This window comes from Dipteris shenzhenensis, chromosome 27 (assembly GCF_047967505.1).
Source record: "Dipteris shenzhenensis isolate YYH24624 ecotype China chromosome 27, Dip_SZ_1.0, whole genome shotgun sequence".
In the NCBI taxonomy this organism is placed as follows: Eukaryota; Viridiplantae; Streptophyta; class Polypodiopsida; order Gleicheniales; family Dipteridaceae; genus Dipteris; species Dipteris shenzhenensis.
The window spans coordinates 41958069-41975620 of NC_141622.1; the positions used below are offsets into that span (position 1 = coordinate 41958069).

General features: G+C 43.7%; 1 protein-coding gene across 4 annotated transcripts in view; it reads left to right on the forward strand.

The window, feature by feature from the left end:
* LOC147884317 (plant/protein (DUF810)) overlaps positions 1-17552 on the forward strand; it is a 219391-nt gene that overhangs the window by 59707 nt on the left and 142132 nt on the right. For all 4 annotated transcript variants that reach the window (XR_015543641.1, XM_087398323.1, XM_087398321.1 and 1 more), the window contains exon 4: positions 17243-17528. Coding sequence is in view for 3 of the 4 variants with exons in the window: in XM_087398323.1 (XP_087254449.1) it covers positions 17243-17528 (286 nt within the window). In the remaining variant the exon portion in view is untranslated. The remainder of the gene's footprint in view (positions 1-17242; positions 17529-17552) is intronic.

A 17552-nucleotide genomic window follows, 5' to 3' on the forward strand; every position in this document is an offset into this window, starting at 1 on the left:
TTAAAGGCTCCGAAACTAGGGCCTTTTGGCCCTCACTTCTAGGGCTTTTGGCCCTCCAATCTAGGCAACGGCCCAGCCTATATAAGGCATGCCACTGCCCACTGTCAGCCCCGTTTGCTGCTCCACCAGGCCTGCTGGTTCTGCCCTCTGCCAGGTTCTCTCCAGCCACGTGTGCAGTCCCGTACACTGCTGATGTCATTGCGCCCTGCCAGGTCAGATCTAGGGCTTGCTGTCCCCGCCATTTGCACTATAATTTGCGCCATCTGTTGCAGCCTTCTTCTCTTGTGAGGTGCTGCCCATGTGGCAGCCCCCTCTCTCTCTCTTCTCTGGGCATCTTCTGCCCTAGGTCTCCCTCCCCCACACTCTCCTCATTTGGGGGCTTACAGATGGGGAGGTGACCTTTCCAACAAAAATGACAGATTTCTTGAAGAGGTGACTGTCAACACTCAAAACCACTTCAATTTTTAGCATGATTCCACTTTCTTGGATGTATTTTGTGAGTTTTGACACCATATACTCCTTAGCAATCTTCCAACTATCTTCTTACCAACTCAAAACACTAAAAAACATCAAAAGCAAGCTTCAAATGATCCAAAATGATTTTGAAAAAGAGAATGACAGATTCGTCTTTTCTCTTCCTAAACTTATAGTTTTCCACTCATTCCTCTCCTACAACTCCACTAACAAAGCTCCAAGTGAATCTTGAAACAATGAGCAATGGGTAAATGAGGAGAGAAGGCAAGTGCAATGCAAAAGCATACCTTGAACTCCCCAGAAATGGTGCCAAAGATGTGTTGTCTCAGTTGTGACTCACGTGTCGTGGGGATCATGAAGGAATATTGATGGAGACTCCACTCCAGGCTAGTCCTTGTGAGAGCAATGCAAAGTACAAGCCGTCCGCAAGTTTTACTCAAGCGCCTCCCGAATTGTTGCAATGTGTTTCCACAAGAGAAAGAGGGAAAGGGGAGATGGGATAAGAGAGGGATAAGGGGAGAAGAAGAGAAGAATGAATGGGGATGGAGTGGCAAATACAAAGGCGCTATAAAGGAAACAAGAGAACACCCAAAAACACTCTTGAAAGAGAAGAGAAAGCTTGTATTCCAAACTTGTGCATCCAACAATGAAGACCAAAGTCAACCACCCAGTTGGCCTTTTATACATGTCACCTTTTGAAGGGAGGCCCAACCACATTCCCTTTATACCACTCTCTTTCCTCATTCTTTTATAACCATCTCGAACATATTTGGATCCCAGGCACAATCCTAGCTCTATGAACTTGCCTCTATTCCTCAAATGACATCACTAACTAGCGGTGGCATATTGTTAACCAATTGGTTAACAGTCGTGTACTTCATATTGCTATTAATGGAGATATCCTACAAAAATTTCCTTTTCATATCCCAACCCCTTGTAAAAAATCATGTAAGTTTAGAAAATTTTAAATAAGTTGCGTATTTCATATTGCTATTAATGGAGATCATCCTACAAAAAATTTATTTTCATAGCCCAACTCCCTACAAAAAATTGTTTGCTTTCTCTTTTGCATTTAAAAGTGCTTGCTTTACCACCATACTAAGAGATAGTGCCCAAGCAAACTTGTGCACTCTTGTTAATGTCCCCTCCAATATTTCTTAATTGTCACACGTCCCCTCCCCATCTATGAGTCCCCCAAATAAGGAGAGCAGGGGGAGGTGTACCATGAAGGTCGTAGAGATGCCAGGTGGAAAAACTAAGGGGTTTGCATGGCTGCGTTGGCATCATGAAGGTCGCCATTGTTGGGGATAAAGGCACAATGTGCTATTCCTTGTATAAGTGGTACTTATATTGCCACGTCATCACCTTATCTATTCTTTGTATAAAAGGCAATAAGGGAAGTCACACAATAGACTTTTTGCTTCCCACAAAACTTGTGCTCTCTCCTTCCACTCTCTCTCTCCCTCTTGCTTCCGCTCTTTGTTCCCATCAACTGGTATCAGAGCCATCAGACGAGTCGCTCTCCCCCTATCGCTGCGTGATTTGCTAGCATGACTTTTAGCTGGGTCAGCCCTCGAACGTGATGCCCAAACGCCCTCTTGGTTAGACGTGGGTTTCTTCCAAAAATACGTCGACGATCAACATGTAGACCGATTGGTGAAGAGGGGTTCCCATCGCTCGTCAGGACTCAGATCTGTGGGGAAAATCTAAGAAGTACTCCAGCTTTCCAGGTAGCTTGAGAAGCTTGTGGCCTTCGACTCGGCGAAACTCAAAATGCATTTTTCACCTGGGCAATCGAAGGCGTAGAACCAAGGCTACGATCCTGATGATGCTGAAGGAGAGGAGCTCCAACGAACCTGCATAGACTTTATCTGGCGAGGCGTTAATCCTTCGCTCGCTTTTGCGAGGCCTTCTTCGCCGAGAGGGAAGCAGTCAATTAATACGAAGGAGAAAGCAGGCTCATTGAGGCTCCTGCTAGACCTTCAGTACCACTGATGCTTGGAAGTAGCTCATGCGCAAATTCCAGGAGAAATGGTGCTTTTTTTTTTTCGACCAACAGCTTATACATTGCGCTAGAGATTGTAAGAACTTTGGATTCAATGGAGCTTATACATTGCGCGAGAGATTATAAGAACTTTGGATGACAGCCTAGGCGGAGCATTGGCGCATATGGATTTGATCAAATTCGTGCTCCTTCAACCTTGGGAGCTGCTCCTTTTTGCATGCACAGCTAAGCTTCCCTCATGAGATCAGAGAGTGGCATGGATTTGAGCCAATTGGAGGCCGAAATCTTGATCATGGGCGGTGGACTTGCAGGCTTGGCACCGGTGGTAGACCTCCAAGAACGAGAAGTACGCCTTGTGGACATTAGCTGTGGATAGGCTGATTTGAGGCTGTTGCTTGGGCACTTTGCGGGACTGATCATATGCCATTTTGCAGTCTTGCACAAGGAGCTTTCGATCTGTACATCACGTGGCAGTGGATAAGGCAGAGAAATTTGGGGCTTTTGCAATTTTATGCATTGGAAGGCCTGCTCTTGCACATTGAAGCAAGAAATTTTCTGTTTGGGACACATTGGAAGGGGGAATCTCAAAGAATTTAAAATATTCCAAGAATATTCCTCGAGCTCGATGCCAGAGGTTATGCCTTTGTGAAACAGTGCTTGGAGCACTTGGATGCATTGACATTGTTGCAAAAGTGGTGCTGATTTGCTTTATGCTTGGATTGTGCACATTTGTGGTGGTCAAAGTTTGACTTTTGACCTCAAAAATTGGGGCTTTTGGTGCACAAGTGCTCAGCAACTCTTTGTGACACTGGAATAGTATCTTGGATGTCAATTTGGATGCTTTTATGTTGAGAAAAACAAGAATACTGTTTGCTGCAGTTTTATGACTGTTTTGATTGTCATTTGGGGACAGTTTCTCTGAGTTTTGGATGCCTCTATCTCTGTCACAAGTTGGGACAGATTTTTGAGTGAGTTGCACTCAGTCTTGCAGGCATATTTGACTCAGTTTTGGAGTCATAGTGGTGCAGGAAATTTATTACAGTTTTGGGACTATTTATGCATTCAAAGGTGGAAGGTATATTGGCTACAAGTTCTCTCCTGTAAAGAACAAATTTTGGTTGCTATTTTATTTGGCTTTTGCTGTTTTTATTTGCTCAGACATGGCTTCAAGTGGGAGTGAAGGTGGTTCACTTCTTAACATCAAGAAGTTAGAAGGAGCACACAACTTTGCCATTTGGCAAAAGCAGTGCTACAATGTGCTTCTTCAAAAGCACCAAGCCCGTCCTATCAAGGAAAAGGGGGTGAAGCCAAATAATATGTCTGATGATGAATGGGAAAGTGTTGATGAATTGGCACGTTCCACAATTATGCTTTCTATTTCAGATGTGCTCTTGTTCAATGTTGAGAATGAGGACACTGCATGGGATATGTGGAGAAGGTTGGAAGATTTGTATGCTCAACAAAGTGCAGCAAGCAAGGTTTATTGGCTTAAGAAGCTCATGGATCTCAGGATGAAGGAGGGCATGACTATGAGTGTGCACCTAAATGAGTTTAACTCTATCATCAAGCAGTTAGCAAATCAGAAATTCAACATTGATGATGAGTTTAAAGCAACTTTCTTGCTTTGCACTCTTCCTGAGAGTTGGGATATTTTCAGGACAGCTTTGAGCAATTCAAATTCTATTCTTGTGTATGCAGATGTTGAGAGCCAGCTCCTCATGGAGGAGATGAATAGGAAGAATAATGCTTCAAGTAAGTCTTCCACTGCCCTTAACACAAGGGGAAGACCTCAGCATAGAGGTAATGACAGCCAAAGGAACAAATCCCGCAGTAAGTCACGTCCTAAGAAGGACATTGAGTGCTTTCATTGTGGAAAGAAGGGGCACATGAAGAAAGATTGCTTTAAGTGGAAAAAGGAGCAAAAGAAGGGCAGCAACAACAATCAGGATGCCAAAAAAGATAAAGGCAAGCAACATGCAGAGAGCAGTATCAGTGGTGTGAAGTTTGAAGAGATAAATGCAGTCACTCATGAGAGTGAGGATGACATTCTTTTTGTTTCATCACTTGATGCACATGCTTTGATCACTGATGATGATAGTGATATGACCACTTGGATCATTGATTCGGGTGCTTCTTTCCATGTGACACCACACAGGGTGTGGTTTTGCTCATATAATGGTGGTTCACAGGGTGTTGTGCATCTTGGAAACAATTATGCATGCTCTATTGAAGGGATTGGAGATGTGAAACTTGTATTTGCTGATGGCACACAGTTTATGCTACATGATGTTAGGCATGTGCCAAAGCTTAAAAAGAACTTGGTTAGTACTGGTCAATTGGATGATCAAGGCTACTACACTGTGTTTGGTGATAGTAGGTGGAAGATAACCAAGGGAGCCAGAGTCATTGCAAAGGGGTATAAGTGTGATACTTTGTATGCTTTGCATGTTCCTGATGTAAAGAATCATGTGGTTGCCGTAACTGAGGTGCCAAAGGTTTCATTGTGGCATGGCCGGTTAGGACACATGAGTGTGAAAGGAATGCAAGCACTGTCTCAATTGGGTTATTTACCGTCTCTGAAATTTTCAGAATTTAAGCATTGTGAGCATTGCATTTTTGGTAAGCATTCACAGTCACCACATAAAGTGCCATTGCAACGAAGATTGACACCCTTAGATTTGGTACATAGTGATGTATGTCAAATGCCTCAGTTGTCTATGGGTGGTCATGAATACTTTGTTACATTTATAGATGATGCCACAAGGAAAGTGTGGGTCTATTTCATCAAGAGGAAGGATGAAGTTTTTAATACATTTCAAAAGTTTGTTGCCTTGGTTGAAAATCAGACAGGCAAGAAGTTGAAATGCTTACGCTCTGATAATGGAGGAGAATATGTCTCCAAAATATTTCAGGAATTTTGTGACAAAAAGGGGATAAAGAGGGAATTCACAAGCCCTCATAATCCTCAACAGAATTTGCAGAGAGAACAAATCGGACTATTCAAGATAGAGTCCGTAGTATGCTGTCTCATGCTGCCTTACCCTATGGTTTTTGGGCAGAGGCTGTTCAAACAGCCATTCATGTCATCAATAGGTCACCAAATAAGCGGTTGGATGGTAAAGTACCTAAGGAACAGTGGTATGGCAAGCCACCCTCATATAAACACTTGAGAGTGTTTGGCTGTGATGCGTATGTGCACGTACGAAAAGATCTCCAACCAATGTCAGATAGATGCATCTTTATTGGATATGGTGATAGTAGTGAAATGGGGTATAGATTGTGGGATCCCGTTGGAAGGAAGATTATACGCAGCAATGACGTGATTTTTCATGAGGAAAGCATGCACAGGCAGCCCTCACAAAAATCAGAAAATAAGAAGGTTGTCTTTGAAGAAATCATTGTGAATAGACAGCAAAATATGCCCAATAATATGCAGCAAGGTGCTGCTGCAAATGTCCCTAATGCACAGGCTGAGAATCAGCCTAATCAAATTGCCTTTGATATGCCACAGATAGAGCCACACCTTGGTGATGTAGCACAGCCAGAAGAGGTGGTACAACCACATAATATGGCTGATATGCAGGCTGAACAGCCAGCCAATCAAGATGTTTGGGTAAGGAGATCCACCAAAGTATCCAAACCTCCTGATAGGTTTGTTCCAGGACAGAACTATGTGGCTGATTTTGTCATGTTGACAGATTGTGGTGAGCCTTCATGCTATCAGGAAGCAATGAGAAGGCATGATAAGAGAAAGTGGGAGAAGGCCATGCATTCAGAAATGGATTCTCTTATAAAAAATAAGACATGGGATTTGGTGAAACTACCAACTGGAAAGAATGCCTTACCATGCAAATGGGTCTATAAGATCAAGGTCACTCCTAATGCTGAGAACAAATACAAGGCAAGATTGGTTGCCAAGGGGTTCAAGCAACAGAAGGGTATTGACTTTGATGAAATCTTTTTCCCTGCGGTGAAAATGACAACATTGAGGGCTGTTTTGGCATTGGTTGCACATGAGGACATGGACTTGTGTCAGATGGATGTCAAAACTGCGTTTCTTCATGGTGATCTTCATGAGGAAATTTTTATGGTACAGCCAGAAGGGTTTGTCAGTGAAGGCAAAGAAAAGTTGGTATGCAAGCTGAAAAAGAGCTTATATGGGTTGAAGCAGGCTCCAAGGGAGTGGTACTTCAAATTCCATACTTTCATGCAATCTCAGGGGTTTAGGAGAAGTGATGTTGATCACTGTCTCTATACCAAGAAAGCAAAGGATGGTAGCCTTATTTTGCTCATCATTTATGTTGATGACATGCTTATTGCAGGCAAATCTCGGTATGAGATTGATGCACTGAAAATGGGATTGCATAAGACCTTTGATATGAAGGATCTTGGTGATGCAAATCACATCTTAGGGATGCGTATCATACGGGACAGAAATCAGAAATTGCTCTATTTGTCTCAGAAGGAATACATTGGCAAGGTTTTGCAACGTTTCAATATGGAGGGAGGAAAGATTCTTAATACTCCATTACCTCCATATGTGAAACTCAGTCAAAAAGACAGCCCACAGTCAGATGATGAGAGGGCTGAAATGGCCAAGACTCCTTATGCATCCGCGGTTGGTAGTCTCATGTATGCAATGGTGGCTACACGTCCAGATATTGCCTTTGCAGTGGGAGTTGTCAGTAGACACATGGCAACACCTGGCAAGAAGCATTGGGAAGCCGTGAAAGGTATCATGAGATATCTTAAGGGCACAATGCATGTGTGCATTTGCTTTGGGAAGAAAGACTTGGTTCTTCATGGGTTCACAGACTCAGATTTTGTAGGATTTGTAGACCAAAGAAAGTCTACTACAGGATATGTTTTCACCTTAGGTGGTGGTGCTATTTCATGGATCTCTCGGCTGCAAAAATGCATTGCTTTATCTACCACAGAGGCAGAATATGTTGCAGCCACAGAGGCGTGCAAAGAATCCATATGGTTATCTCGTCTAGTAGGAGATATTGGTTTATCAGGAGAGGTTCCTATTTTGCATTGTGATAGTCAGAGTGCTATTCAGCTAGCACGGAATCCTGTGTTTCATGCCAAAACGAAACACATTGAGGTGAAATATCATTTTATCAGACAGGTACTTGAGGATAAGCGCATTCGGCTTGTCAAAGTACACACTCATGACAATCCTGCAGATCTTTTGACCAAGAGTCTTAACCCGCAACGCTTTGCACATTGCAGAGTACAGATGGGTGTTGGCTGAGTTTCTCATGTTGAGATTCTCTTGTATTTTGTGTATATGTTTTTTATGTATACTTCTTCCTCTGTTTTGGGCACATTGCCTTTAAGTGGGAGATTGTTGGGGATAAAGGCACAATGTGCTATTCCTTGTATAAGTGGTACTTATACTGCCACGTCATCACCTTATCTATTCTTTGTATAAAAGGCAATAAGGGAAGTCACACAATAGACTTTTTGCTTCCCACAAAACTTGTGCTCTCTCCTTCCACTCTCTCTCTCCCTCTTGCTTCCGCTCTTTGTTCCCATCAGCCATGTGGGTAGCATAGGCTCAAAATAGGACAAACATCAAAAGGTAGCTTTAATCTTTTAGCTAACCACAATCCCCCCCGCTATTTCTTCTTATCCACCACCTAGGAAACATGACTGGGTTGACATTGGAGGGCTGGACAAGCCTTGACTAATGGACAAAAAAGGCCCAAACTCTAGGATACACATGTGACTTGGATAATGTTTCTTAATTATAAAATAGTGATTTCTCTCCATGACAAGCGGTGTACGAGGCTTGTGGTGGCATAAAACCTGTGATAGGGCACGGTGAGTGTGTGTGGTCCGTTGTAGTCTCTTGGCAGTGGTTCTGTGTCGGACAAGTGCCACTGTCACCCACGTTGGCCGTGTTTGTATTTTGGTGAACATGGAGGGAAGATCCCCAAGCCTCATTTGTGCAGCAATCCCTTGGTGAGTCTATCGTGTCTCTCGCTGTAGACATCGGCTCCAGTGTCTCTACTATTTGGCTGGAAGAATTTAGTGATCATGCTTTGAGTGGAGTTTGGCTGTACACCCTGACATTACCCAGGTGTTTTGAGCATATGCTCTCTGTGTCGGATGGCCTCATGACTGAAAGTCGCTAGGTATCTTTGATCTAGGTAAGACAGGAAATTGGAGAGGGTTTCTGAAACCATCCCTGAAGAGACAATGGCAACGACCTCGATCTCATAGTACATAGGGCATTTGAAAGCGAAATGTCCTTTGACTCGATCTCTTGCCGATCACATAGAGTACAAATGTGACCCTCTCTGGGAATGCTCTCAGCCCGCTCACTCTCAATGCCTAGTTGGTGTGATGAGACACGGAACTGTCCAATCCATATTATCAAGGAATGGGGGGGACGGATCTGTGTAAAGCTTGGTGGGTCAATGAAGCCCTCCTTTGAGATTCGTAAGCAATTATCATTGTAGAAGCCGAGCTTCACAGGAAGCTCGCTAGGTGCCAACCATTCCTGAATGTGTGTAGCTACAAGAGACCCTCTTGAATAACCTAGCTATAACTTCTTGTATGTAAGCGGAGCAGAAGGGGCCTCAATGCTATACTAGAAGGGAGGCAATTAGTCCATGTGGAGCCCCAGATTCTCTAATCATTTGCATGTACATGTGTACCAACACCTCTGATCGACCTCATTGCTGTTGTTGCTAAATTCATGGATGAAGATAGGGCCCACCATGGTAACCTACGTCGACTGGTTGACCTCTGTGTGTACATGCATACCAACACCTCTGATTGACCTCAATTGCTAAATTTATGGATGAAGATAAGGCCACCCATGGTAACCTACATTGATGTGAGGTACAAGAGCCATCATCCTTGACTTAGTAGAGGTACGTGATAACTTGGAATGCCATGTCAAGCAGTAGTAGGGATGCTTTGAACTCGGCCAGAACTATGTGTTATGGGACTGATGGCTTACTTCGGTTGACAATAGGAGAACTTGAAGCTGCTCTACTCAAGCCCAATCTGCCCCTGATAGGTCAGGTAAGGACTGCCATACTTACCCTCTAGGCGAACCAAGGAGTCAAAGAGAAGAGACTTGTTCTGGGGATCTTGGAAATAAGAGTGAAAGCATTGCCGCTTGAGTCTAGCAAGTGCGGCGTATCCTCGTGTCGCTAGTCGCATCATGAAATTGAGCCAGAGAAGAGAATCCCCAAGTATGTATATGATGCGATGAGCTCCACTAGTAGACTATCCATCATGAATTGCTTCTTGTGCATGGCTGCTCAGAGGGTTGAAGGTAATGACCTTTGTTTTACAAGGTTGATGTTCAAAGTCATGTGTCTCATAGAAGTTATGAAATGCATCCAAGTGTCGCTGGAGGTCCTCTACTGAGGACGAGAGTAAGACCGCATCGTTTGCATATAGGAGGATCTGAATCAAAGAGCCAACGATTGAGCAGCTTGCCTCTCTTAGTGTCCCAGTGAAAGTCTCATGCTCGTCTATGTAGAGGCCGGACAAGGTTGGTGATAATGGACAACCTTGTTTTACCCCAATAGTGCTCATGATCTCCTCTATCCGCCTTGCCACCACCCGAACCCATTCTTGAGTGTGGGGTTAAAGGTCACTGTGCCTTAACCCCAGTTATGTACAATACTCAAACACATATATAAATGAATGAAAAAGAAGATTAGGGTGGTTCTGTACCCACCAAAACTTGTGTGGCTCTCTGTCTCTCTCTCTCGCTCTCTCTCCCTCTTCCGTTCTTGCTTCCGTTGAGAGCACTCTCAACTGGTATCAGAGCCCGGGTGATCTAGCTGAGCGTGCGTGAATGCTTGTAGCTCAGCAGCTCTGTGGGAGGAAGGAGAAGCTTTGTGGGAAGCTTTGTGGGTGACTTTACTTGCATCCGAGTGTGCAGAGACCTTGGAGGAACCTTTGGAAAAGTCACTTTGGCTTTGCGAAGTGGTTTTGAGAGCCTGTTAAGAGCTTTCAAAGAAAAAGTCGTTTTTTGAGCTTTTCCCTGTTCCGTTCGATGACAGAGACTCCGTATTGACTTGTAGAGGCAACTATTGCTTGCTTTTGGTGTCCACATTACTTCAGGAGCTTGGAAACACCTTTATTCTTGAATCTGAGATCATTTCAGTGGATTTCTGACTCACTGTGTCAATTCCTGCGGTTTTTGCCCGGGTGTTGGAACTCAAGTTTGGAGCAACCATTTGCAGATCTGTCAGTTCCGGTGGACTCAGGAGGTCCTAAAACTTCTATGTTGCTCATCATTCGCACTCCGGTGGAGTTTACAGATAGCTCTGTTTTCAAAAACGTTTTTCAGTCCGTATGTTGGACCCAGTGATTGAGACCACGGTTTTCAAAACCGTCTGTCCCATTGCGTTCCGGACGCCCAAAAACCCCTACCTATCAGTTCTTGCGTGAATCGGTGGAGGATTTTCAGAGTTATAAATCTCTGTGTATTCGATTTCGTCTCTCTGTTATGCATTTTTCATGCTAAGGTTTTGAAACCTTAGATTTATGCCACATGGCAGTGGATAAGTGTTGACTCCCATTTCTCATTCATCGGTTGGGATTTTGGAGTTCTGGCAGAAGAGAGATATTTGCAGATTTTCTTGCTGAGTCCGATTATGCAATGGCGCCCATGTTTTGAAGCATCTCAGGTTCTATTTTCAGTAACACTCATTGTGGGACTATGATTTCTTGAGCATACCTTATGCAGATCACTCTGGTTGCAGTTTGAGCAGTGTGCGCTCATTCGTGGTATGCATTGGGTTGCAGTGGATGATTTATAGGCCATTTGGATGCATTGCGGTCCTTGTTGGATGCGCTGATAGGCCCAAATTGCCTTGTGGGATGCTATTTTTTATGGACGCTTTGCACATGGATGCTATTTTATGATGAGGGATAGCTTTGAAACATTGCAGGTGATGCACTGATAGTGCTATGCTCTCTTGGATGAGACATTATTGATGCATATGCCAGTGGACAGTGTTTATGCTTGAGTCATTTGGCACTTATTGGCATTTTCTTTTGGGCCAGATTTGCTCATATGGATGCATAGTATATGCACATGAGTCAGATGCTTTGAGTTTTGAATTTTGGTGATATTTCACTCTATTGTGGCATACACATTTGGGTGCACCTGGTATTTGGTGTGATTCTCTCTTGCAGGCACTAGCATTTGGGATTTTGCTTTATTTGCATCATGGCATCCTCTTCCATGCCTGAAAAGGAGTTTTTCAGCATTAAAAAGTTTGATGGGACAAACTTTTCTTTGTGGAAAGAACAGATAAGGGATGTGCTTATTCAAAAGAAGCAGATTAAACCCTTGGCAGGTATTGAAGCTAAGCCTGCAAATATGTCTGAGGATGATTGGAATGAGTTGGATGCATTAGCAAAGTCTACTATTAGACTTCATCTTTCAGAGTCAGTTTATTTCACAGTAGTAAATGAGCAGACTACGGAAGATTTGTGGAAGAAATTGTGTGCCACTTATGAAAAGGAAATTGCCTCTAATAAAGTTTACCTCATGAAGAGGTTGTTTGAGCTGCAGATGAAGGAAGGGGTCTCCATTGCTTCTCACTTGAATGAATTCAATATTATTTTCAGCCAGCTTCAGGCTCAGAAAATGAATTTTGATGCGGAGACTAAGGCAATATTTCTCTTATGTTCATTGCCATCCTCATGGGATACCTTCCGTACAGCTGTCAGTAACTCTGCACCTGGTGGAGTACTGAAATTTGATGATGTTGTGGGTAGCTTGTTGGCCGAGGAGATTAGACGGAAGTCTATGGATGGCAACAAGCAGGATGCAGCCTTAAATGTGCAAAGGGGCAGATCACAGTTCAGGGGGAAGTCCCAAGAAAGAGGGAAGTCTCGTAGCAAATCCAGGGCACGGAACATTGAGTGTTACCATTGTGGCAAGAAGGGCCATATGAAAAAGGATTGCTACAAGCTGAAAAGAGAGCAAAAGGATAAGAAAAAGAATGCAAATTGGGGTGCAAATCAAAAGGAAGAGAGTCCAAGGGAGGACAAAGGAAAAGTGAAGATCGAGGAGATCAATGCAGTCACACGTGATAGTGACAATGATGTTCTCTTCATGTCTAGTTTATCTGCAGAGTTGCTTACCACTTCAGATGATGCATATTCCCAGGATTGGATTTTGGATTCTGGTGCTTCATTCCATGTTACTCCCCATAGGGAATGGTTCTCCACTTATGATAGTGGAAAGACAGGTTGTGTGCATCTTGGAAATGACTATGCATGTGACATAGTGGGAGTAGGTGACATAAAGTTTTCTTTTGCAAATGGGTCTGCATTTGTTTTGAAACATGTGAGACATGTGCCTAAGCTGACCAAGAGTCTTATTTCAGTGGGTCAGCTAGATGATGCTGGTTTTCACACCACTTTTGGCTTTCAAAGTTGGAAAATTCAAAAGGGCTCTATGCTTTTGGCCAGGGGTGCCAAGTGTGGGACTTTGTATCCCTTACATGTATCAGGGGTATTTGATCATGTTGTTGCAATAACCGAGCAGCCAAGTACTTCTTTGTGGCATTGCAGGTTGGGGCACATGAGCCAGAATGGAATGAAACTCTTATGCCGTTTGGGTTATGTACCGCATTTGAGTTTCTCTGATTTTGAATTTTGTGAGCATTGTCTCTATGGGAAGCAGACTACATCAGCCCATAAAAGAAGGGGAAAGAAAGAGTTTGAAGTGCTTGATTTGGTGCATTCAGACGTATGTGGTCCCATACCTACACGAACGGTCATTAGGCGGGGCTGAATACTATGTGACATTCATTGATGATGCAACTAGGAAAGTGTGGGCTTATGCTATAGCTCGGAAGAGTGATGTGTTCCAGGTATTTCAGAAATGGCTGGCCTTGGTTGAGAATCAGTCAGCTAGAACGCTTAAATGCCTACGGACTGACAATGGTGGAGAGTATCTCTCTCATGACTTTCAGCATTTCTGTGATACACGTGGGATTAGGAGGGAGCTCACATCCCCTCGTACTCCAGAGCAAAATCCAGTTGCAGAAAAGATGAATCGTACCATTCAAGAAAGGTTGCAATGCATGCTTTCCAATGCAAGTCTTTCTGGTGGTTTTTGGGCTGAGGCAATGAAGACTGCAGTGCATGTGATCAATAGATCACCTAGTAAGAGTTTGGATGGTGGTATTACTGAAGAGGCATGGAGTGGAAAGAAGCCCTCTTACTCTCATTTGCGTATATTTGGGTGTGAGGCATATGCACATGTGCCAAAAGAGCTTCGAAAGAAGCTAGATCCTAAGTCTAGGAAATGCATCTTTCTAGGTTATGGTGAAAGTGGAGAGATGGGCTATCGTCTCTGGGATCCAGAAGCAAAGAAGATCATACGCAGCCATGATGTGGTCTTCAATGAGAAGAAGATGCATAAGGCACCCATGAGGGATGTGGAAATGAGGAGAATCACTTTCCACGATGTGAATCCACCTGCATATGTTGATAGACAGCAAGCTGTCCATGCACCAAATGTGCAAGAAATGGTACAACCAAGTACTCCCACAGGTATACAATCAAGGGTAGATGATGGATCATCTATTGGTGGAAATGATGAGCCAAATGTGGTTGATATGCAAGTGGGACAGCAAGCTGAAATGCCCTTGAGAAGATCATCTAGAGTGTCTAGACCGCCTGATAGGTTTGTTCCAGGGGTAGACTATGTGATGCTTACTGATTGCGGGGAGCTTTCTTGCTATAGAGAGGCTATGATGCGTGAGGATCAACGCAAGTGGGAGTATGCTATGCAATCAGAGATGAGTTCACTTATGAAGAATAAGACTTGGGACTTGGTTTCTTTGCCACATGGAAAGAAAGCATTGCCATGTAAATGGGTCTACAAAATGAAGGTCACAGGTGATGATGTGCCTAGGTACAAGGCCCGTTTGGTTGCTAAAGGGTTCAAGCAAGAGAAGGGTGTGGACTTTGATGAGATATTCTCTCCGGTTGTGAAGATGACCACACTTAGATGCATGCTTGGACTAGTGGCATCAGAGGATATGGAGCTTATGCAGATGGATGTCAAGACAGCTTTCTTGCATGGGGATTTGCATGAGGAAATTTACATGGTGCAGCCGGAAGGCTTTGAAGAAAAGGGCAAAGAGCATTTAGTTTGCAAGCTGAAGAAGAGTCTCTATGGTCTTAAGCAAGCACCTAGAGAATGGTATCAGAAGTTTGATGCTTTCATTCGGTCCCAGGGTTTTAGAAGGAGTGAAATTGATCACTGCCTCTACACTAAAAGGGCTAAGGATGGTAGCCTGATAATCCTGGCACTATATGTGGATGATATGCTATTGGCTAGCAAGAATACTTATGAGCTAGATGCATTAAAGGCCAAGTTGCATGAGGCCTTTGATATGAAGGATTTGGGATTTGCAGGTCATATTCTTGGTATGCGCATCACGCGTGATCGGAGTAGGAAACTCCTTTGGCTTTCACAAAAAGAGTATGTTACAAAAGTATTACAGCGTTTCAATATGGAGGGGGGGAAGGCAGTGAGTACTCCATTGCCTCCATATGTGAAACTGAGTCATACAGATAGTCCCAAATCAGATGAGGAGAGGGCCATAATGACCAAGGTTCCTTATGCATCAGCAGTTGGGAGTCTTATGTATGCTATGATAGCTACTAGACCAGACATTGCATTTGCAGTGGGAGTTGTTAGCCGGTATATGGCTAATCCAGGAAAGAGGCATTGGGAGGCAGTTAAGTGCATCATGAGGTACATGAAGGGTACCAAGGAGATGTGCATTTGCTTTGGTAAAGGAGACATGCGTGTACTTGGGTACACAGATTCAGACTATGCAGGGCATGTGGATAGTAGGAGATCCACTTCCGGTTATGTGTTCACCTTTGCAGGTGGTGCAGTGTCGTGGATGTCTCGTGCACAGAAGTGCATTGCTTTGTCTACCACAGAGGCTGAGTATGTTGCAGCCACAGAGGGTTGCAAGGAGGCTATATGGCTTGATCGGCTAGTGGGAGATTTGGGGATTCATACAGGTGTACCAACATTGCATAGTGATTCCATGAGTGCTATTCAGCTAGCACGGAGTCCGGTCTTTCATGCAAAGACCAAACACATTGAGGTCAGGTATCATTTCATCAGGGAGGTACTTGAGGACAAGCGCATAGAGCTTGTCAAGGTTCATACAGATGATAACCCTGCAGATATGCTGACGAAGAGTCTACCTAGTCAGCGGTTTGAGTATTGTCGTGTATTGATGGGCATTGGATAGTATGCTCACTGGTTGTTCTCCCTTAAAGGCACATTGTCCTTTAAGTGGGAGGTTGTGGGGTTAAAGGTCACTGTGCCTTAACCCCAGTTATGTACAATACTCAAACACATATATAAATGAATGAAAAAGAAGATTAGGGTGGTTCTGCACCCACCAAAACTTGTGTGGCTCTTTGTCTCTCTCTCTCGCTCTCTCTCCCTCTTCCGTTCTTGCTTCCGTTGAGAGCACTCTCATTGAGATCCTCTCATAGAATGCCATGATGGCTTGAACGATCTCCTGACCATACGTTAGCTCTTGCAATTGTGTCTAATAAGCGAGCCCTTGGCACTGTGTCAATAGTTTTGTAGAAATCTACAAAGCAGCAATAAACCCTCCATCTTTGTGCTTTGACCTCCTCAATGACACCTCTGAGTATGAGTATGTGATCTAGAGTTGCGTGATCGGCCTGGAAGTTTGCATGTTCCTCAGCCTTGTCCGTGGAGCTCTACAAGCCTGAGAACCTCTGTGCTGAGCACTAATGCATAGATTTTTGGACATAACATGCCCAATCATAGTTGTTCTGTAGTTTTCCGGGGTCCACGGGATCCCTGCCTTGTGAATGGGAGTGATGGTCCAGGTTTAGGGAAATTGGTGCAAACCGCCTCATTAAAAGCTTTGCTAATATCGGGGCCATAGTATTTATTCCATATGCAATGAATTCAGTACATAGTCCCTCATGATCCTTCGTTCTGCCATCATTAAGCTTCAAAGCTGCATGTTCGACACCGTTGGCTGTGAAAAGTGCAAGAAGTAGGATGGGGTAAGTGTGTGTGTGTGAGAGAGAGAGAGATTCCCCCGCCGGCGCGCGGAATTTCAAAACACACAGCTGTATTTAGGTACAGGAGTTAACCATACTTGTTCTGCTTCGAGGACATGTTTCAAGAAACTGACATTTACAAGCAATTTTGTGCATGAGGGATTGTTGTACCTTGGCTTTTGAAATTTCTGTTTCACAGTTCATACATTAATCTATTGTGCTTCTTCTACCCTTGCTATCCCTCTCCTTCTGTGACATTTGCAAGCCTCGGGTTTCAATTCCTGGTGTTGCATTGTTTGGGGAACATGTTACGTAGCCTGATAATTTATCTATCTTCAGCAAGGACCTTTGTTTAGTGATTATAACATGTGCATTTTGTGATACAGAATAATGATAGCAGATCCATTCTACTCGAGCTTTTCTGTCATTTTGGCTACATGCTCTTGCTCTACCTTAGATGTACTTGAAACAAGGTTTACTGTATGGTTTGATGCTATGTCAGAGAATCTAGTAGGAGAAGTGTGGCGACTTGTTGAGAAAGTAAATTGATTATTTGAAGTAGGCTCTGTTTGAAGGATCTGGATTGTTTCTGTTTAAGTCTTGGCTGGCTAAAGATATTGTTGTTCTGCATATGTGTTTGAGCCCAAAGGTTTGATGTTTTGGTTCTGATTGTTGATTTGATTGCAGGCTGGCTCAGGATTAGGTCAAACCTTTTTTCTTGTCACAAATACAGATTTGTCTGGCCCCCCGCCTTCACGTGTGCCACCTTCTATTATGGTTGCAACTCCACCTCATAAGGGGATACTGCCAAGATCTATTTCCTTAATCTCAACGCCATCAAAACAGCTGTCTGTTGATGATTTGGTCGATGATTTTGAAGATGAGGAGGATGATGATCTAGCCCATAATGTTGTACGGCGACATCTTAATGATGCAAGCGATCTGGTCTTGAATCTTCCTCCCTTCAAAACAGGTAGACATTCCGGATCACTTTATA